This window comes from Protopterus annectens, chromosome 1.part0, assembly GCF_019279795.1.
Source record: "Protopterus annectens isolate FY-2018-M chromosome 1.part0, PAN1.0, whole genome shotgun sequence".
Taxonomy (NCBI): Eukaryota; Metazoa; Chordata; order Ceratodontiformes; family Protopteridae; genus Protopterus; species Protopterus annectens.
Genome location: NC_056725.1, coordinates 698,243,419 through 698,264,380, shown reverse-complemented (window position 1 = coordinate 698,264,380; position 20,962 = coordinate 698,243,419). Strand labels below are relative to the sequence as shown.

General features: G+C 43.6%; 1 protein-coding gene across 3 annotated transcripts in view; it reads right to left on the bottom strand.

The window, feature by feature from the left end:
• Nucleotides 1–20,962, bottom strand: part of SIPA1L3 (signal induced proliferation associated 1 like 3) — a 3,185,962-nt gene that overhangs the window by 2,064,113 nt on the left and 1,100,887 nt on the right. For all 3 annotated transcript variants that reach the window (XM_044062280.1, XM_044062270.1, XM_044062288.1), the window contains exon 8: nt 15,829–16,405. In XM_044062280.1, the coding sequence (XP_043918215.1) occupies nt 15,829–16,405 (577 nt within the window). The remainder of the gene's footprint in view (nt 1–15,828; nt 16,406–20,962) is intronic.

The window sequence follows — 20,962 nt, the reverse complement described above, 5'->3', positions numbered from 1 at the left end:
CTTTTATTAAGAGAAAAACAAAAGGGAAGTGGACAGCTTGAATGAGAAAGGTCTATAACCACCTTTGCCATAAAGAAGGGGAGACATATTCCACAGGGAGGAATAGCCCTCAGACATAAGCCAGAGTAGAGGACATGGATAAGAATTCAGGGGATGTTTTATAGATTTCAGAGCTACTAAAAGTGTCTTCTAAACGACAAATTTTACAGGGGTGGACACAGCTGGTTCAAGTAGTTGGAAGATTTTCCAGGACGAAGTTCAGGCTCATGGTTGAGAAAATCCCTTCTTGGGTGGGCATAAAATATAAAACCACCTTAAGAAAATGTTTCACTGGCAACTAGGAGTATAGAAGGGGGGGGGGGGTTAAAAGTGGATAGTCAGAAATAGCAGAGGTGTTCCACAGAAGCTTTAGAAATACCTGTGTTATGTAAGCCTGTCAAACAGAAGAGGATCACAGACGCCTATATTGAAATTGGATCCTGTCCTCTGTTTCTATTTTGCTAGATAAGACTTTCTAGTGGGGGTTCCAGGCCTCCTTCATAAACTGCAGCATATCTTTAGGGACTATATGCCTTGGAGGGATGAGTGCTAAATCATCCAAAATAAAAGCCTTACAGTCCTCAGGATGGGCTGAATTACTGACCACTTGTTCTGAGTTAAGAGGTCTACATTCTGAAACAGTACCATCTCTTCCCTTGTCAGGCTCAGCTGAAGGGACAATCAATGCTGCCTGGGTTAAAAGTATACTATCGGTAACATTTTTTGACCACTCCTTACTTGATCCTTAGCAACACCCTGGATATCAAGGGAACACAAATAGACTTGTCCAGGTTATGGAAAAGGTATCTTTTACCAAAGATCTTTGTGTTGGTATCCTGGAGCAGCATTTCCTTAGCTGTTAGTTCTCTGCAGAAGCATAAGTTCTACTTCCAACACACCCCAGGTGTGGATTACATCTAAGAGCACACGTCTTTAACATGTATTTGGTAGGTTCACTTGCATTCTGCTCAACTAATCTGCAAAGGGATTCCCCTGGACTGGGATGTATTGTGCCCTTGAGGGTTGAGCCTGAATCCTGGGATAATTTCCATGCCTGCATTGTTAATCTGCACAATAAACCACCACTTGTATGTTGATATGCCATATCACAGTGGCATCCCTTATTTCGACACAGGTTTGAAGGGCTTGATTTATCCACCTAGATAACTTTCCTGAAGCAAGATAATACCATATTTCCCTGAAAATAAGACAGGGTCTTATACTTTTTCCTTTGTCAAAATACGCATTAGGGCTTATTATCAGAGGATGCCTTATTTACCCTCCCTTCAACAATCTACATTTATTCATGTACACAAATTTACATTTATTCAGGTACATAAATCGACATTTATTCATGTTCATGTAGAAAAATCGACATTTATTCATGTAAACAAATCAAAATGTATTCATGTGCACAAATTGACATTTATTTGGTACTTTTCTGTTATTGGGGAACAATTCTTGGTATTGCATTAACAGTTTGTGAGAATTCTACATAAACAGTGCAACAAACATTTCAACTTCAGAATATCTCCACCTTGGCTTCCACAGTGCAATATTTCATGTTTTTTCATGTTTAACAGAAAGTGCAGAAAAATCTCAATACATGTGTATTGGAGGTGGGGAATAAAACAGGTGAATAACTGCCACTTTCTGAGTGGTGATGCTTTCTTTATTCCTTACCCAAACCGTAAGAAAAGAATAATGGAAAGTCATAAAAATGAAGTCTGGGAACTAGTGGCCTTACTTTGTAATTACCCCTTGATAATGAAACGTTACCTTAATACAATAAAGTCAAAAAACTGACAACAGCTTGCTGGCAGCTGAAAGCAGAAGCAATCCGTTCTGTTGCCCCGATAACGGAAAAGTTATTCAAATACAGTCGTGTCATCTTCTTCTGGAACATTGTCATAAGTCTCCAACCCCCGAATTCAGGCCTGAGTTTCTTGTGACTCCACTTCCCGTAGAACCACTGGCCCCAATTTGTCATGCCTAGCAATAGAGCTCTCCTTAAATGAGCACTGCTTGTCCAAGTAGCCTGCTTGTAGTGCATTGGCAACAGTGATTGTATCCCATGAATTCTTCACCCAAGTCACGACCTCTTGCAGGCTAGCCTTCACAGAGTTTCCACACTGATTTCTCTCCATTCTATTTTCAGTTTAGTCATTGAGTTCCATGCACAATTGGTCTTTGAATGGCTTGTTTATTGCAATATCAAGAGTCTGGAGATAGGCAGTTATTCCTGGAGGAATCATTATTTGATCTATTCTTCTCTGTGCAAGGAAGTTCTTCATGTCTTTAGCGCGGTGAGTGCTGGCCGAATCCCAGACTAGCAGACCTCTTTCGCCACCTCGCAAAACAAGTGGCAGCAGTACATCGACCCACTTCCTTATAATTGCTTGTGTGCGCCAGGCTTTTTCAGTTTCAAGAATGTAAATGCCTGAAACACGTTCAGTCTTATCTTTCTTGCCCTTACTAATGATTAGAGGTAGGGTTTTTTTTCCATCTAGATGAACTGCCAAAATACAGGTAACACGTGTACTATCATAACGAGTGGAGGGAATGTAGATTGATGAGGCACCCCTCTGATCAACTGTTGTTTGAGATCCTTGGCCCATAAACACTGCAGTTTCATCCACCGCAATCATGTTGGAGAGTTGGTATTTAGAAAAGTCGATGCCATCAACAAAGGACTTAAATGCAAGTGCACGTTTAACAACTTCAGTATCTTCCAGCTTGTACAGTGTTGGTTGATCTTTGTAGAGACAGTTTATATCGCTGAAAGAAGCCATCCAGCCAATGTTGTGATACTTTGAATTCTTCTGGGGATATTTCTAACTGTGGTGCATTGCAAGGGCAAATGCTTGAATATCAGCCCTGCACACAACCAAAGCCTTTGCTCTCCTGTTAGCAATCCATTCACAGATGATGTCTTCCAGCTCAGGAAATAATGGTTGCCGATCTGATCCACACTTGCACTATTTAGAATTTCCCTCGTCGGCCTGTTGACTGAGGTTATCGTACGCTGCTCGCCATTTTCAGACCATTCGGAGATCCAACTTCATCTCTTTGCAGAAAGCCATCAGATTATTTTCCTAGGAGTCCTCCATTATTCCTTTCTTGTACTTGACGGAATAGCTCTTCTTTCTTTCAACTGAAGACTTATGAGACAGGAGTGGCAACACAAAATTGCACGGTTAAGAAGACACAACCACACACGTCCATTACCAAGTCCGCACGTTTTACGTGCGTTGTCTCTACTTTGACCAATCAAAGTACGCTTGCCAGTGTTTATGGGCCAAGGATCTCAACCGTCAAGTGCGAGTGAGGATTAGGGTTACAGAAAGAATCTTGGAGGACTCCTGGGGAAAGAATCTTACGACTTTCTGCAAAGAGAAGAAGTTGGGTGTCCGAATGGTCCGAAAATGGTGAGCAGAGTATGATAACCTCAGTCAACAGGTGCCAATAATATTCTTATTTTATAATTCAACACGTCAGTCATGTGTTGTTAACGATCTTAACTGGGGCTTATTTTTGGGGTAGGGCTTACATCGTGACCACCCTGGAAAACCATGCTAGCCATTATTCTCTGGTTAGGTCTTATTTACAGAGAACTACGGTAGCAGGATGGAACTCTAAGGGTTAGGCATGTAGGCACCACCTGTTTTTGAGATAACACTGCAACTTTATCTTGTGATGTCTTGCCATCAACACACAGGAGCCTTGTATCCTAAAATTTTGAGGAACTCCCTGACCAATAACTCATTCAGCTTCGAAACCTTTTTGAAATACTGTGTATGAAAAAGTATCCTGTCCTCTAGGAGGAATGCTCTCTGTTTCTCTGTATCCAGAAGAGCTCCCATAAATAAAACTCTCCTTACTGGGGACATAATCAACTTTGAACAGCCTAGGGTTAAGTCTTAAGGACTGGAAATGTTCACAGTGATTTACACAGCCTTGTATGCATCTTCAAAGGCCATAGCCAGAAATATATGGTCACCCAGAGCATGGTCATTTGTCCTTACCTGGATGAAAGCCTTTTTCAGGGTATTCCCTGTTTTGAATCTTAGGATACGTCTGTCCACCTTCACTACTGGGATGTGAAAGTAGGTGCCCTTTATATACAAGGTTACCATGTGAATTCAAGAAAAATCGAAGAGCAACAGGCTCTATAAGGACATTTTGAGCTTTAGTGCTGTCGTGAGCTTGCTTATCAGATGTTCAAAATGAGCCTCCAAAATCCCTTTTGTCTTGGGAATAGAAACTGCTTGGAGTAGAACCCATACCATTCTTTTTCCGGGACCTTCATGCAGGCCTCCTGGAATAAAAAAAAACCCTGGATACCATGCAACCACATTTAATAATGTGAAGGACCCTCTTGCCCTAGTTCATAAAGTAGGTTAGCTTGTCTTCTATTTTCGGGGTGGGGTTGAGAAACTACATGAGAGGGAGAGAGGCGAAGAGTTGAGCATTTCTGAATTAACAGCTGTTCTTCTAAATGATAGTCGTGGACCCTGCAAAATGGTCCAACTTTCTCAGGACATGTAGTGGGAGTCAAGTTGCAAGGAAGAATGTAGAATGCATCATCCAGGACTTTTGGAACTGGATGGATGGCCAGAGGCTTGATTCTGACAGGCCAATAAAGCTTTTGTATTTGATATGAACCAGAAAAAACGCCTTTGCTTCCAATTTGAAGGTCTTCTTCATCCTGTTAAGGATATCCCAAATTAAACCTACTCAAGTGGTGAAGCTGAGGATAAGGTGCCTTCAGTATCAAAGTAAGAGGCTGGAGACATCTGTTGCACAAAGGCCAATTATTTTGCTTCTGAATATGAGGTGCCAGAGTCCCTTTGGGTAGAATACCCCCACCCTTTTTTAAAGAAATGGTCAACTCTGACACTGGCTTTTCTTCAGAGGTTGGATGTCTGGATTTCAAAAATTCCATGAAATCTTGAGCTAACCTGAAGAGATCCTATGTGACAGCTTGGAATGAAGAGGGGGCTGAGGCCCACTCAGCATAGGCTGAGGTAAGCTTATCAAAAAACCTTTTCTCCTGCCTTGTCTTGAGTCTGTGCTTGGGTGCATGGTCTTCCTTGGAGACCTCAAGGTGTGAACATATGCAAGAAACCTCAATCTAATCTCCTTTGCACAAACAGCACGGAAATGCTACTCTTCCCCAAGATGGATGTCAGAGCCTAAAGCCAGTGATAAGACCTCAGGATCAACTAATAGTGCAGAGATTTCTTGTTGCAAGAACATGCTGTATATGTCGACGGTGTGCTGGCCTCCTTAGGGGATGCATAAGAAGTCTCCACTGAGATACACTACAGATACTAGGTCTGCAAAGTCACCTCAATGGCACCAGAACCTTCAAGCCTAAGGGCTGTTGAACCTGGGGGTAATATCAGTCTCCCAAAAGTTCTACTTCTTTGGGCATTTCTCTAAATGTTTTTCGCCCTCTGGGAGTAGTTAGGGAAGAACCGTCAGACGCTACAGTAGAACGGCAGCAGATGAAAGTCCTCTTCAGTAATATAAAGTCTGGAGACAGTATTCCATGCATGTTATGGTCCTTTGGTTGAAAGAAGCAAAAGCACACTGGAAACAACTAGGCAGTTGTGCTCTTGACAAAGGCAGAGAGAGAGAGTGATAGAAGTCCCTGTGCAGTATTCACTTGGAACTTGATATCTGCAATAGCCAAAAACCACAATATGCAAAGATGAGAAATGTTCTCCAGTGGGGGTTTCTACCTGAGAACTTTAGATTCAGGCCAACTCAAAGGACAGACGATGCATCCAAAAAAATCAAGAAGCTCATAGAACTGCAGTAAAACAGATGTGAAGATGGCACTAGCAGATACCCTTTTATATCGCTGATAGCACAATGTTGGAGTGGGAGTGAATCTCTGCTGGACCAGTAGTGGGAGGGAAAAGAGGTCTAGAGGTCACCCCCAGCCATCCCAAAAGTCAGTAATGGAACAGTGAACAGCAAAAAACACTTACTATAATCAGTACATTGCAATATTATACTTTAGATGCCCAGCTGGTGTGGATTTCATCAGCCTGCTGTTTCTTTTGAAAAAAGGGGAAAAAAAATCCGATTTCTTAGTACTCTAGATTGTCAAGTTTTGAGATATTTACCTTTAGCCATATTTACTGTCTTTTTAGAAGCTGTTTCCAGCTATGCAGGAACTTACATAACAAGATTGGGTGTTTATCATCTCAAAGGTCTTCCAAAACTGTTTTCTTGGCAATTGCTACATTTCTAACATACGGTGTTAGCCAAGGTACAGAAGTATGCCTAATACTTTTAGACAAGAGTAGGATGACTTATCTTTCATATGCAACATACTATTTGGCATATAGTCAGGTACTGTGTTACATTCATCTTCTGAAAATAGACAGGGCCAATCCATATCTGCCCATTTACTCAAAATAGCATATCTTTGCTCTCAAAGTACAAAATGCTCAGAGAACAGTATGCTCAACACTTGATCTTTTGGTAGAGAAATGAGTGGTGATGGTGCAGCAGTCACTGAAAAAGGAAAAGTAAAAAAACATGGTGAGCTTTTAAAAAAAAAAAAAAAAAAAAAACGTGGTGGGCTGGTAAGAGCATTATCTAACAGGGAGTGTTAGGACGAAACTTGCAGTTGGGGAATGGAACTACTTGGGTAAAGAATCATCAAGAAAGGGTACTGTCCAGTGATTTCTAAATGTGTTTAGTCCCAGTGCAAGTTGGAAGCTGCAGAAAAAGAAGTTATGTACTCACCAAAATGTTCCATCTGAGTAGTTCTACTTCATTTGTCTTCAACATGTGGTGTACCGTATCCGAGCCAGCAACTTCACAAGCATCTGCTCCGAGCTCCAAGCTCCTCCCCCTACCCAAAACATACCACCACTACCTTCCAACCCTCAGATCGAGTTTGCTGCACCCTACACTAAACAACCCGATCCAAACCACCTTACCACACACAATGTGCCACCGATAAAACATGCCCATATGGTAAAGCCAGGGAGAAGAAGGGAGGGACGGTTGAAGACAAATGAAGTAGAACTACTCAGATGGAACATTATGGAGAGTACATAACTTCTTTATCTGACTGAAGTAGTTTACTTCATTTGATCTTCAACCTGTGGTACAGAGTCCCCAGCTACTTAACACCTGGGTGGAAGATCGGTAGTCAGATGGCTTATCGAAGCCATTTCGGAATATGGAGATCGAGAAAGAAAGAATTAAGTGACAAAAATAGCCTGATGACAAATAGTTCGGGCATTGAACAAGGCACAAAACTGACAGCGAGGGACATTGTGGTCTGGGCCTAAACAGGTGACGCAGTAAGAATGAAAATCTCTGTGAGGTATTTGCTTTCCATAGGCAAGACTATTATTAATTTTTTCTGACATCGGTTAGAGGAAGAAAAAAGGATTCCCAACGGGGTACTTATCTTTTAGAAGACTTCAGGTCTGAAACTCAAAAAATGAAAATTTCAGGAGCGGCCGACCGGCACTTGTGAACTGCTTCTGCTTCAGCCACCGCACGGCAAGAAAGACTGATGTAATTGCAACGGCTGCATGTTTTACACCCCTGATGACCAGACGTCATGGAAGAAGCGACAGCATCAGACGCAGAAATCCCAAGACTCTGGTATTCAGGCCGACTGAGGGCTACCTGCAGGCAGATAACCCAAATGTGATGACTGCAATAGTGAAACACAAAGAACATCAAATGTCATTTAAGGATACTCTAGACCAAAAGGCCACAGAAGTAGCCATGGGCTTTGTCGAATGAGCTCTAATCTGACCCAGAGGAGACAAACCTTTATCCTTGTAGATCTGAAGGATGCATAGAGAAATCCACCTAGCAATGGTCACCTTGGAAATAGGTTTATCCAAAACTGGTTTAGAAAAGGACACAAACAACTGGTCAGACTTACAAAAAGATCTGGTCCTGTGCAAATAGAAATGTAGCGGTCTATAAGCATCCAACAAATGCAACTTATATTCAACTTTGTTTGTGAAATTTGGAAAGAAAACAGGTAAACTGATGGTCTGATTGATATGGATCCTGGATGCCACTTTTGGAAGAAAGGAGGGACTGATGTGAAGAGAAACCCTGCCCTTATGGAAAACCATGCATGGAACCTTGACAGACAACGCCTGAAGTTCTGAGACCCTCCTAGCCAAGGTGATAGCCATTAGGAAGGCTGTATTTCAAGCCAGAAACTTAAGATCTACCGTTGCTGCAAGTTCACAGGGAGGGGCAACCAGCGCATGTAGTACCATAGTAAGGTCCCACAGGGGGATGGGATCTTTGACCGGAGAACGCAAGAGGAAGGTATCTTTGATAAAGGCTTTGCACAATCTGGAAGATGCCAAAGAAGCCGAGTTCTCACCAATGTGAAAATGAGAAATGGCGGCTAGTTGAACCTTCACTGTAGATGAGCTAGCCCCCCTGTTGAAAAACGTTTGCCAAAAAATCAAGGATAGCCGGAATGGAAGCCGTGAAAGGATCTAAATTCCTTTGAGAGGCCCAAAAGGAAAAACGTTTCCATTTGCTGCAATAAATCTTCCTGGCGGACGACTTATGAGCTGCCACCAGAATAGTCCTGACTGAAGAAGACAACCCAGGAGTACTAGCAATTAAGGAAACTGGAGCAGCCAAGCCATGAGCTTCAGACTGTCCAGATTTGGATGAGGGACCCTCGAAGGGTGAGAGATGAGATCCAGAATGGGATCCAAGATCCAAGGAGGAGCTAGAAGATGAGACCAGAGTTAGGGCAACCATACCTCGCGAGGTCAAAACGGAGCGATGAGGATCACTTTGCTCCCCAGTCGACGAGCCTTCTGGAGGAACTTTGGAATAAGGGGTACAGGAGGGTAAGCATAAAGAAGACTGAGAAGCTAAGCATGAACTAGAGCATCTCTGGGGGATTCCCCAGGTGGGGGGGGGTTCAGAACGAAGAACTCACTGCACTTCGCATTGGAAGGAGATGCGAAGAGATTGTAGCAAGGCCGACCCCACTCTAGAAAGATCTGCTCCACTACTGAAGGATTCATAGACCACTCATAAGGTGTAGGAATAGTCCGGCTTAGCTTGTCTGCCAGAATGTTGGACCATCCCGGAATGTGCTTTGCTATCAGAAAATGACCAGTGGAGATTGCCCGTTCCCAAACTCTCATGACTTCACAACAAAGGGGGTAAGATCTGGGCCCTCCCTGTCTGTTGATATACCAGACCACCAATATGTTGTCTGACTGAATTGCAATGGTTCCCAGAGGTAGAAAGGCATGAAGGGCCTGCAACGCTAAAAGGACTGCCCTCATCTCCAGAATGTTTATATGCAAACTGGTCTCGATAGGGGACCACATGCCTTGGACTGTCCTTCCCGAGCAATTCCTCCCCCCTCACCCCAGCTGGGAGGTGTCTGTGGTCACTGTGGCTTGGGCACAGGCTGTGACAAAAGAGAGTCCTTCCAAGATTTCCAAAGAATACATCCACCATGGAAGGAACAACCTGCAGACTTTGCATATGTGTATTGGGTATATCAACGGATCATCCAACATAGACCATTGCACCATTAAAGTCCAATGAAGTACTCGCATGTGTAAGGGAGCACACGGTAGAAGTGTGATCATTGCTGCCATAGAACCTAGGGCCCTTAAAAACGACTCTGCTGAGGGAAGATGAGATTGATAAATGAAAGCGATATGCATCTGTAAGCTTCGAATTCTCTCCGAGGTCAGGAAGACTTTTGTCTGTAACATGTCTATCCATGCTCCTATGTAATCTATAACCTGGACAGGGTTCAGAAGAGATCATGTGTGTTAACTGTAATACCTAGACGGTGTGCAGGGTGTAGGAAATAGTCTCTGGTCTGGCAAAGTAGACGGCTGGTGGGAGCAGTAAGGAGCCAGTTGTCCAGGTAAGGGTAGACCTGAAATCCCTGAAGCATCAGGTGAGCCGCTACTACCGCCATCACTTTGGTGAACACCCTAGGGACTGTGATGAGAACAAAGGGTAGGGCTCAAAACTGATAATGATTGGCCCCTAGCCAGAATGGGAGAAACCTCCTGGAGCTTTTGTGCATCTTTATGTGATAGTAAGCGTCTTGGAGGTCGAATGAGCACATCCAGTCGCTCTCTTGCAGGTACGGCAGGATGGACTTAAGGTAACCATCCGGAACTTCTCTTTGGCAACTGACAGGTTCAGAGTAGACAGGTCCAGAATGGGCCTGAAGTCCCCTGTCTTTTTTGGCACCAAAAAGAACCTGGAGTAGATGCCCGATCCAGACTGATCTAGGGGGATGGGTTTGATGGTTTGTTTCTTTAGCAGCTTGGAAACCTCTAGTGCTGCTGCCTCCCTTTGTGCGGGTGGTACGTCTGAGAGGTGTCTGGAAGGGGTATAGAGAACCAGAAATGGGACTGAATAGCCTCTGGAAATTAGCGCGGGTGGTACGTCTGAGAGGTGTCTGGAAGGGGTATAGAGAACCAGAAATGGGACTGAATAGCCCCTGGAAATTATCTGAAGCACCCAATGGTCTGATGACATGGACTCCCATACCATCAAGTGCAATGACTGGCAACCCCAACTGAGCAGTTGGGCAACTCCTCAGGGCTGCTGTGCGGGCCTGTCCGAGAACGGTTCTCAAGACCCAACATTCAACGGACCCCCTCTGCCTCTGGGCCGGCATCTGTCCTATCCCCCCTCTGCCTCTAGGGGAAGAAGGGCCCTGAGTGTCCCGAGAATACTGAGACTTTTGGAACCACATCTTCTTTTGCCCTTGCTGATTCCAGGAAAAGGATCTTTCAGGGTTCGAGAAGCAGATTCCAACAGCAGACAGCTCCTTCCCATCTTTCTCACTCTGGACCAAGGTTTTCAGGGACGGTATTTCCAAAGAGGTAAGAACCATCATAAGAGACATTCGCAAAAGATGCCTTGAATGGTTCCGTGAACTGACACAACCTGAGCAGGCGTGACGCCTCATGGAAACGCCGGACCCAGCCGCCCTAGCCTCTCCTTTGGTAGTGTGCGAGAGGAGTAGCATGGCCGTATTAGAAACAGCTGTCAAGGTAGCCATCCTCGCGGAGAACGTACACCTTTCATCCTGCGACAGACTGTGGGGGGCGACTCAGCCAGTTCCTTAACCAGGTCGCTCTGTAGTCGAGTAACATGGGCCAGATAGTTCAGCACCCTTATAGAAAAGGTTGCTGACGCATATACCCACTTCCCTAGACGATCCATCGTCCTAGACTCACGGTCAGGAGGATGAACCGAGGAACTCTCCTGTGCTAGTTCCCTCTTGGTGGCAGCTGCTACCACTATAGTGTCTACTGGGGACCCTTTACTCCAAGCAGGTCTGTCTGCAGGGAGGTTTAAGATTTTATTTGGGCGCTTTGGGATTAGTTCCACGGTGTCCGGTTCCTTCCAAGCCCGCGAGGTGACCAAGTCCACTAATGGATATGCGGGGGGGACACCCAGGAAGTAGACTGGCCCATGCCAAAAGCCTCCAGGAACACCAATTCGTCCGTGGAAGGTTGTGGAGTAGACCAACCTCCCCACTGGCACAATATTTCCATGATGTCTCCTTCGGAGGCATCCTCGGGAGGTGATCTGGGGGAACCTTCCCCATCATCCAAATCAGTGTCCTCAGTGAGGGACTCCAGAGAGGATTACAAGTGGCTCCTCTTGCACGTTAGCTTGCAAGGAACCTATCTGATGGGGCACTCCAGAGCGGGCTCGCAAACCACCTGTTGTTCCTCAAGGGAAACTGCCTGGGGGCCCTCGAGCACAGGCTGCCCCTGCGATAAAATGACGGGAGTCACACCAAAAGCAGAGGGAGTCGGGGCGGACTCCGAAGATATAGTCAGGGGCCTCGACCCATTGGAGAGCACCTTTTCCACAATGTTGAATGCTGAATGAGACTGAGCTTCCTGGAACACTAGTAAGGGAGCCGCTCTCCCCAGATCTGACGCGGGGATCGGAGCCAGGCACAAAGTGGACAGAGTGCCGAGGAGGTGGCCGTGACCCGACAAGAGTGGCGCCGAACTTCACCCCTCCGATCCGACATGCAGACTACAGCTCTGAGAGCCACTCGGATCCAAGCTAGTCGGATTCGACAAGCTCCAAGCAACTGCCGGCATCGAAGAAACAGGTACCATCAGCAATAACCCCCTGACTAGGGAACCTCTTGGATCCATGTACCCCGAAATCGGGAGCTGGATCAGAGAAGGAGATATAGGTGTAAAGAAGTGAAGCAAGCTCTCACCTCCAGAAGGAGAGGGGGCCGGCAAGACTCCCATATGAATTTGTGTGCTAATAAATCTCCGCATCATTTTATCCATGTCAGCTTCTGAAAGACTGCGGGTAAACCGTGACAAAGCTATGGACTCTGACCTGATGGATCGGAGAACCGAAGCCCTAGAAGATGGCCAGGGCTCCTCTGGCTCCGGTGAAAACCTAGGAGATCAGAGCTGAGGGGAGTCAGGTCAGTGCCTAGTCTGAAGTTTAGGGGGAGGCCCGGCTGGAGTCGAAAGGACCAGGGACCTCTTCCTCTTGTCAATCTTGTGCTCTCTCTCCTTCTCTCTGCCCTTTCTATGCTCTCCTTCCACAGGCCTAGTGGAAGGAGGATGAGTCCCAGCCTGGCATATAGGGGAAGCGAGGGTGGGAGCCAAAGGAGAGGCGGTCACAGATGTGACCGATGCAGAACTGGAGGCAGCCAGCTCCGTGGAAGGAAGAAGGCCCTTCATCATATGTTTAGCCCTATGGTCTTTAAGGGCTCATGGGTTAAAACCCACGCAAATAGTGCAGTCAGTGGAGAGATGGGCAGCCCCCATACAAAGAACAAACAAGAGTGTGGCCATCGGCAGGCAACAGTTTGTGGCCACACTGTACATCAATTAAAAACTTGTTTTGGCTTATCAGCCATAACCACAGCCAAAGAAATTACAAAAGACATTGACCACCCACCACACACTCAGAAGCACAAGCACACAGAAAGCTGAGGGGGGAGGGGAGAAAGTCTAACAACTACAAAACAACTACCTAGAAGTAGAAAACTATTTGCATTCGACGCACCAGTGAGGTGGGGAGGCTACTCTACCAACAGACACACTGAAACTATCAAAAAGGATTCAGAAACTTCAAAAACTCTACTCACGACCCAGAGCTCAGGGATCACGATGCATTGCGAAGCCATAGCAAACGAGATCTGAGGGTTGGAAGGTAGTGGTGGTGTATAATGGGTAGGGGAGGAGCTCGGATCAGATGCTTGTGAAGTTGCCAGCTCGGATCCGATACAGATCCGGTACCTCACAGGTTGAAGATCAAATGAAGTAAACTACTTCAGATCACAAATTCTGGTTTGATGATAAAAAGATTAATGTATTTACATAAGCAAAAAAAAAGTCAGGGTGACTGTAGGTGACACTAACTTTTAAGCTTAATCTCAACTCCAATTAGGCATGAGCAGATAAACCAGTCTGGCTCACAGCCATTATTTAGTGAGAAGTCGGTAAAGTTAACAGGGATGCATCTTAAAACAAGCAGCAATTTCCTGCCTCTAAGTTGTGGAAGAAGTAATAAAATGTGTATGATGATGAAGAAAGTATGCTGCCATAATTTGTTCACTGATCACGGAGAACTAGGAGGGCACTCACTGGGCTGAAGAATTCTGCAGTCTCAGATTAAGCCTCAACAATTTCAGGGTCCAGAACGTAAATACTAGGTTAAAGGCTTTTGAGGCAAGATATGAAGACACCTTCCAATTTTTTATTTATTTTTTTTGGCATTGATGGTACAAAGATAAGTGAGCTACTGTTATGCAGAAAGCAGATAAAAGGGGCCTAATGACTGCCTTTCACTGCTGTTTATGACAGTTACAAATGCATACGCATTCTCTGGTACAAAGTCTCAGCCAAACGTAAGGGTGGACATGCCAAAAAAAAATTAACAAAATGCAAACTTGTTAATTTATAAATTAAAGCAAAATATTAGCTGAATGAATCATTTTTTTACATAATGTTCACAGTTAACATTACCCTCACTGGTTATTTAAACAGATCAGGGCCAATATAAGGTTATTTAACAACATAAACAAAAACACATTATTATTCAGATAATGATAGCTTCATGCAAATTACAAAATGCACGTCAAACAGGGCTATAAACAGATTCAGAACATAGAGAAAAAGTAATGGCCCTTCCCAGGTGCTTTCCAAACATTTTACCTACCTAGTTCTGATCCCCCTTTGGTTTCCTATGTTTGTCAACCATCCCACATTTTTTCACTGCCAAAACATTCTGACATAGTCCTGCTCTTGGATTTCCTTACACAAATCCAACATTTAATGTTCTTACATGCTGAACCAACACCTATGAATTACAGCCGCTTCCCTCGATTACCCACTAGTGTTTTGTCTTTTTTGACTTATTAGCCCTTTGTAAAACAACAAACCTTCTATTCATTATCATGACATCCATAGGAATCAATATTTTATCTATCTATCTACTCCCTATCTATCCAATGTTTGTTAATTGGGTTATTCACTAGGTTAGTAGCCTTTTTTTCTGAGGAGACCCAATGTGGTATTTACATTACTAATGGAAATTTGGACAGGGTATCGGAGAACTTTACCTATTCTTTTTGATAAGTGCAGTGGGATCTTTTACATCCATTTGAGCTACACCAAATCAAGCAGACAGTTTAACATCTTAGCTGAAGGATGACACCTACAGGAATGCAGCACCCTCCCCCCAATACTGCACTACAGTGTCAGCAATCGATTTACCTGGTGTGGGACTAAAACTCACAGCCTTCTGCACCAAAAGCGAGTGTGATACCGGTTTCTCCACTGACACTGATAATTATTTATAAAAATATAACAGACTTCAAAATGCTTCTCACAGGTTGCTCTCCTTTTCCAGCAGTAACTCTTGCTTGTTTGCAAACTAGTATGTCAAGTTTAGGAATTATGGACCATGTGAATATGATCTCTAGGGTGCTTACTAGGCTATGGCAGAACAATACTGAATGTTACAATGACTTTTTTTCTAGGTCTTTCTTACAGCTGTACCTGCTGACCACCAAGCCTCCCTCTTCTGGGCTTGAGCCAATTTGCTTTGTTGTGGTGGGGGTAGAGCCAGGAACACAAGGGTGAGGAATATCAACAGAAGTTGTCATTCAGATAGCCATGAGAGTTGTTTGTGCCCTACATGGCATCTTGGCTATGTGAGTGTTTCTGCCTGTATTAACTTCACCCTTGAGTGGAGAGGATGTGCAATCTGTGTCACCGAGGAGGCACATAATGCCCTTTGCCTTGCAACTTCATGCTTTTGCTCTTCTACCAAGAAGGAACAAACCAGCAGGTGACTTGGTGAGACAAATTCCCATCTCCAGGCCAGTATTTCATAATGGCATGACAGAGCTTGCTGCATTGCCTTTCCCCCAGGACTGACATGCCCATCCTCCCGTGAAAGTTCCATCATCTGCGTGAGACGAAGTCAGGGCTTTATCCTTCTATTTCACTGCAGTTGATTAAAGCTACAATGAAATTTAAAGACAGTTCCCTTGGTTATCCTACACTTACCAAGTAAAAGAACATTAGCAGTTTCTTCTGACATGATCTTGACCCCAAAATAAAAAGAAAATTGCACTGAAATTTAATAAACAATTTTATTCAAGCTATTCCAGCACCACTGCGTGTTACTAACTGAAACGGTATGAAATTTTGAAAAACAAATTGTACACAAATGTCAAATTTAAAGAAAATACAAACCTTGTAAAACTAAACTTACTTTTAATCTCTGAATAACTTCTTTGACGTCATCTGGATTGCTGTCTACTGTCCGCGCAAAAATGTGATCTCCTCTGCCAAAGAAAATTTTAAGTGTTGAAGTATCTGGTGTCCAACCAATGACATCTCCGCAAAGACAATTAAATACAACTTCCTTACTACTTTGTTCAATTAAAATTATAAACTCTTCAGAGACTCCAAACATACAGTCAATTTCTCCACCTTGGGCAAAATCTTGAGCTAAAACTCTCCATGTGATTGTACCACAACTGTACAGTTCAGCACCCAGACGAGGTTTGTTTTTCTCCTTTTTTTTGGAAGTCAGTGAGATTAAGGTAAATTTTCCACCCGAGTCAATAGGCGTACTTGTGATAAAATTTTCAGCTAGATCTTTCAGATACTCCTGTCTAGTTCTTATAGCCATAAGGTGAAACTTTTCCGATTTATGTGCAGCATTTTCTGCATTTATCAGCTTAGCCAAGAGAAAGTCTCTAAAGACATCAGATTTGTGAAATTTAACTCCACTAGGTATTGCAGGTCCAAATGGTGGAACATCTTTGGATCTTGTTACAGAAACACTATAAAAAAGTCACAAAAACATTAAAAAGTACAATTATAAAACATGCATTATCATTCTTAATTTAAATTTTTTGGTTCAGATAGGAACAACATAATCAAAATAAACCACTTCAGTAGTGCATATACATATCAATGACATTTCAAACATGAAACAGTCAATACTCGCTTCTAAAAGGCATACTTAACCCTATACTACTGACCATTTTCAAGATGACTAATCCCAGATTTATTTATTCATCGGGAAATTCCAACTGCACACAGGCCCTTTTTCAGCAGAGGCCTGGGGAGAAAAGCTCCACAGAACAACAAATGAGCAGCAGTGTACATGAAGAACAATTGAATATACATACAACAGCAAATAATATATACTGCAGCAAACATTAGATATACATACAATATGAAACATAGTAATGAACAGATACACCAATATCTAGCTAGAGGCTGAAATAAGGGTAGGATGTATACAATGATAGTACTAAGTACACATGAATACTATTCTAAACTCATATACCTAAATCTTGTATACAAATATTGCACTAAACTCAGATATAAAGCAGATGCTCCACACGAAGGTGGAACAAGCTAGCAGGGCTAATGGGATGGAAGGGGAAGATAGAGGAGTAAGAGAGAAGACTGAGTGAGTAGTATACGTGGTAGTGAGAGAAAGCTACGTGTAAGTCAGTTGGATATGTATTTGGAGTTGAGATGAAGTGAAGTAGTTAAGCATGTTATAACAGGTCTGAGAGAGTGAGTGAGGAGGGAAGGGGAGAGTAAAGGGTGACCCAGAGACTGCAGAAGAAGGAATGCAATGATCAGACAGTGTGAGGCAGGGTGGTGAGGGGAGGGCAAAAGGAGGGTTACTACTTGGGATTGGTGCATGGGGATAACCACAGACTTTTTTAACTGAGTTTTTAGCCGAGTCTTGAAGTGAATGCAAGAAGGTAGTGGGGTTATAGACAGGAGGGGATGTTCCATAATCTGGATATGATGCAAGAGAATAATGCTTCTCCCACTGAGTTCTTGGGTTTGGTTACTAGAAATAGATTTTTGCTGCTGGAGCAAAGTGGTCTAGTGAAGCAGTAGGGCTGGAGAAGGTTTTGAAGGGATGGGACTTTAAGAGGATAGTTTACTAACTTGTGGGCAAGAGAGAGTTGATTCAGGTGAAGAAGTTGAGGGAGTTTAAGCCAGTCAGGTTCTCTAAGTGAGATACAGTGGTGGCTGCAATAAGATGCACCAGTGGCAAATTTAGCAATTTTATTGTAGCAAGCTTCAAGCTTGTTTAGGTCTGTTTGCCTAAGGTAGGTAATTACAGGAGAGGCATAGAGTAAAGTGGAGATTAGGTGGGAACTGGCAGCAGAAATTCTGGCTGTCTTGGTGAGGAATTGTTCGTTTCCGTACAATGCACCTATTTTTTTGAGAACTTTTTTATGGTAAGAGAAATATGAGCGTCAAATCTGAGATTATCAGTCTCAACACTAAGTAGTTTGTTGTGTTCTGCTGGGGAGATGACAGTATTGTCTTTGGCTAGAATATTAAAGTGGGGGATAACTGGGTTAGATTTAATGGGTGGGAAGATAAGCATTTTAGTCTTGCTCGGGTTGATTAATAACTGGGCATTAGATAGCCAGTTTTCTACACATGAAAAGGCATCCTGCGTGATCTTGTGAAGTTCAGGTATAGCTGGGGCTGAGCAGATGAGGGTGGAGTCATCTGCATAATGTATAAGAGAAGCATGCTTGGTGGCTGTGAAGAGATCATTGGTGAATAGTGAAAACAGTAGGGGACCAAGGATGGAGCCTTGGGGAACACCGAGTGTTACAGGAAGTTGAGGAGATTAGATCATTATGCCAGACAACTGACTGTTGGCAGCCAGTTTGATAGCTGTGAAACCAATCAGTAGCTGATTGAAAAAAGGACAGGTTAGTGAGAACACAGATTAGTAATTTGTGTGAGACCATGTCAAAAGCCTTGTATAGATCCAGAAACAGAGCAGAGGAGAACAGGCAATTATTTTTATGATGAAGGACAGCGTTAGTGAAAGAGAACAACGCGGTAGTTGTGTTGTGGTATGACCAGAAGCCATGCTGGGTGTTAGAGAGGAGGTTATTAGCTAAGACGTAGTCTAAGACTTCAGAAAGGATGCATTTCTCAAGTATCTTGGGAAGTGGAGAAAGGATGGCTACGGGGTGGTAATTGGAAAGTTCAGTGGAGGAGCCACCTTTAGGGAGGGGGATGATGTGGGATATTTTCCACATTGTGGGGAAAAAGCTTTCTGATAAGGACTGATTAATTAAGACAGAAACTGGATAAGCAAGGGTTTCTGCTGATATTTTTAAATATTCAGAGGGGAGACTGTCAGCTGCAGGTTTTGTAGGCTTAAGTTTCAATATAAGTTTTTTTATATAGAGGATAGGTACTGATGAAAAAGAAAAGACTGTGGACACAGTATGAGGTTTTGATGTAGGGAGGGTGGGTAGAAGATTGTGCTGTTTAGTCAAAGACAGAATGGTTTCAGTAAAGTGTTTATTGAATGAGTCAGCAATACTGCGGATGAGAAAGGATAATCTGAACCTGGTTTCTGATGGAAGTAACTTGGTGGAAGGGTAAAGATGCTATCTGTGTTGCTGTGTCCAATACTGTTCCGATGAAATCCAGGCTCTGAACTGGTGCACATTTTGATTTTGCAAGATTAATCATAATGTCCAGAGTTGCTAAGATGGAGAAAATAGTCCCTGGTGTGTTGATGCCTGCAGGAGACGGTGAGGAGCCAGTTGTCCAGATATGGAAACACATGGAATCCCTTCAGTCTCAAGTGAGCTGCAACTACTGCCATGCATTTCGTAAACTCCCTGAGGGCTGTGGTAAGTACAAAGGGCAGAGCTCTGAATTGGTAATGACTGGCACCCAGCTGAAAGTGAAGATGTCATCTGGATCTGTCTCTATTTTGATATGATAGTATAACCCCGGGATTCAGTACGCTCTGTGCAAGAATAGTGCTATTCCTGCATGGAGCTGATCCTGCCCTTGTAGAACAGCAGCGCGCCTTGCATATTAATGAAGATGTGCTGCTGTATTCTCCACACAAAGACAATCCATGTACGAGCACAGGGGGCATTGTCCGAGCAGTGCTCACACAGTACACACGGCCCCTGCACTCTAGAATTGCCGTATGGCAATTCCAAAGCAACTAACAGTGCCTGCGGACACTGTTATCATAACATAACTGTGTCCACGGACAAAATACACTACAAATCATACAAAAGCAGAGCCTCCAACAATGGTCCAGCACAGATAATGTCCAGAATGGATGCCAGTGTACATACTGGCATACCAAATAAGTAAGCATGTTCCTGAGAGGAACATTTACACCAATTCCCCTATGTATGATGTAGTTGTCCAGATGTCCTGCCCTAAGATGCAGAAAGAAATGTGCTTACCCCTACAGTAAAGAAATAAAGCATTTATTTCATTTTTTTCAATCCCCAATAAAGTTTAAGCATAGCTGAGCAGGTGTGTGCTTCTTGCAGCTGTGTACAGCACAGCTGAAACATCCAAAGGAGCTAAATAGAAACATAGAGCCAAAACAGTCAAAGTGAAATAGCGTAGTGGTTAGAGCGTCCGCTTAGCATGCAGTCATTTCATGGTTTGAGCCCCAATGCAGTCCAATGAGAAAACAGCAGTAAAAGTATCTTTTTTATAAATAGGTAGTGAATAATATATATTTGTTATTTACGGTTGTGTAGCAGATCCAAATGTGAGGAGTCAGTGTAGTAAAGATGTGAAATCCCCATATAAACACAAGCGTCTCATATACAGCCACAAAAGAATATAATGCAATGAAAGCAAATAGGGGGCTCTTACGGAAGGGAAACATACATAACATAATATGTCATTAATAAGGAATCAACCCCACAATCCTGACAGTCCAAAAATGAAAGCTGAACAACGCTAAATTGTGCTAAGCTATGTTTGCCGGAGTAAGCATTGCTTAAATTTGTATGCTTAGCAATAATTAGAATAGCTAAGTTGATTTGTGGACTGGTGAGCATTGCTTACCATCTCTAAGCAATGCTCATCTTAGCTAAGTGGGTTTGTCCAATGCTTAGCTTAGCTCAGCATATTCAAAACAGTCCAATTACGACAAAGTGCGGGAAATCAGCTCTATTTAAACCTCGCAGGAGAGAAGACAGCCATAATCAGTTGTAGCTCATCACTGCAGCCACTATGGCTGGTGCTGGTGAAGGTATGCATTTTTGGGTGCAGTGCTGGGGCATTCAGAAGCCAGGGTCATGGTTGCACTCCTAGTAAAAGACCAGGAAGGGAGACTGCTGCAGGACCAGTACCAGGGCTTCCAATACAAAGAGGAGGCCTGGCACAATCTCACATGTGATCTCACCAGTGCCGCTGGCATCCCTCGGACTGGTGAGTAGATCTGCCACCACTTTGCTGACTTGAAGCGTAGGAAGAGGGTGCTCTTGGACAAGTGGGTCCAACATCCACGGGCAAGGAATGTGCCAGCTATGTGTACGTATCAGTATCAATAAGTGTTTTCCAGC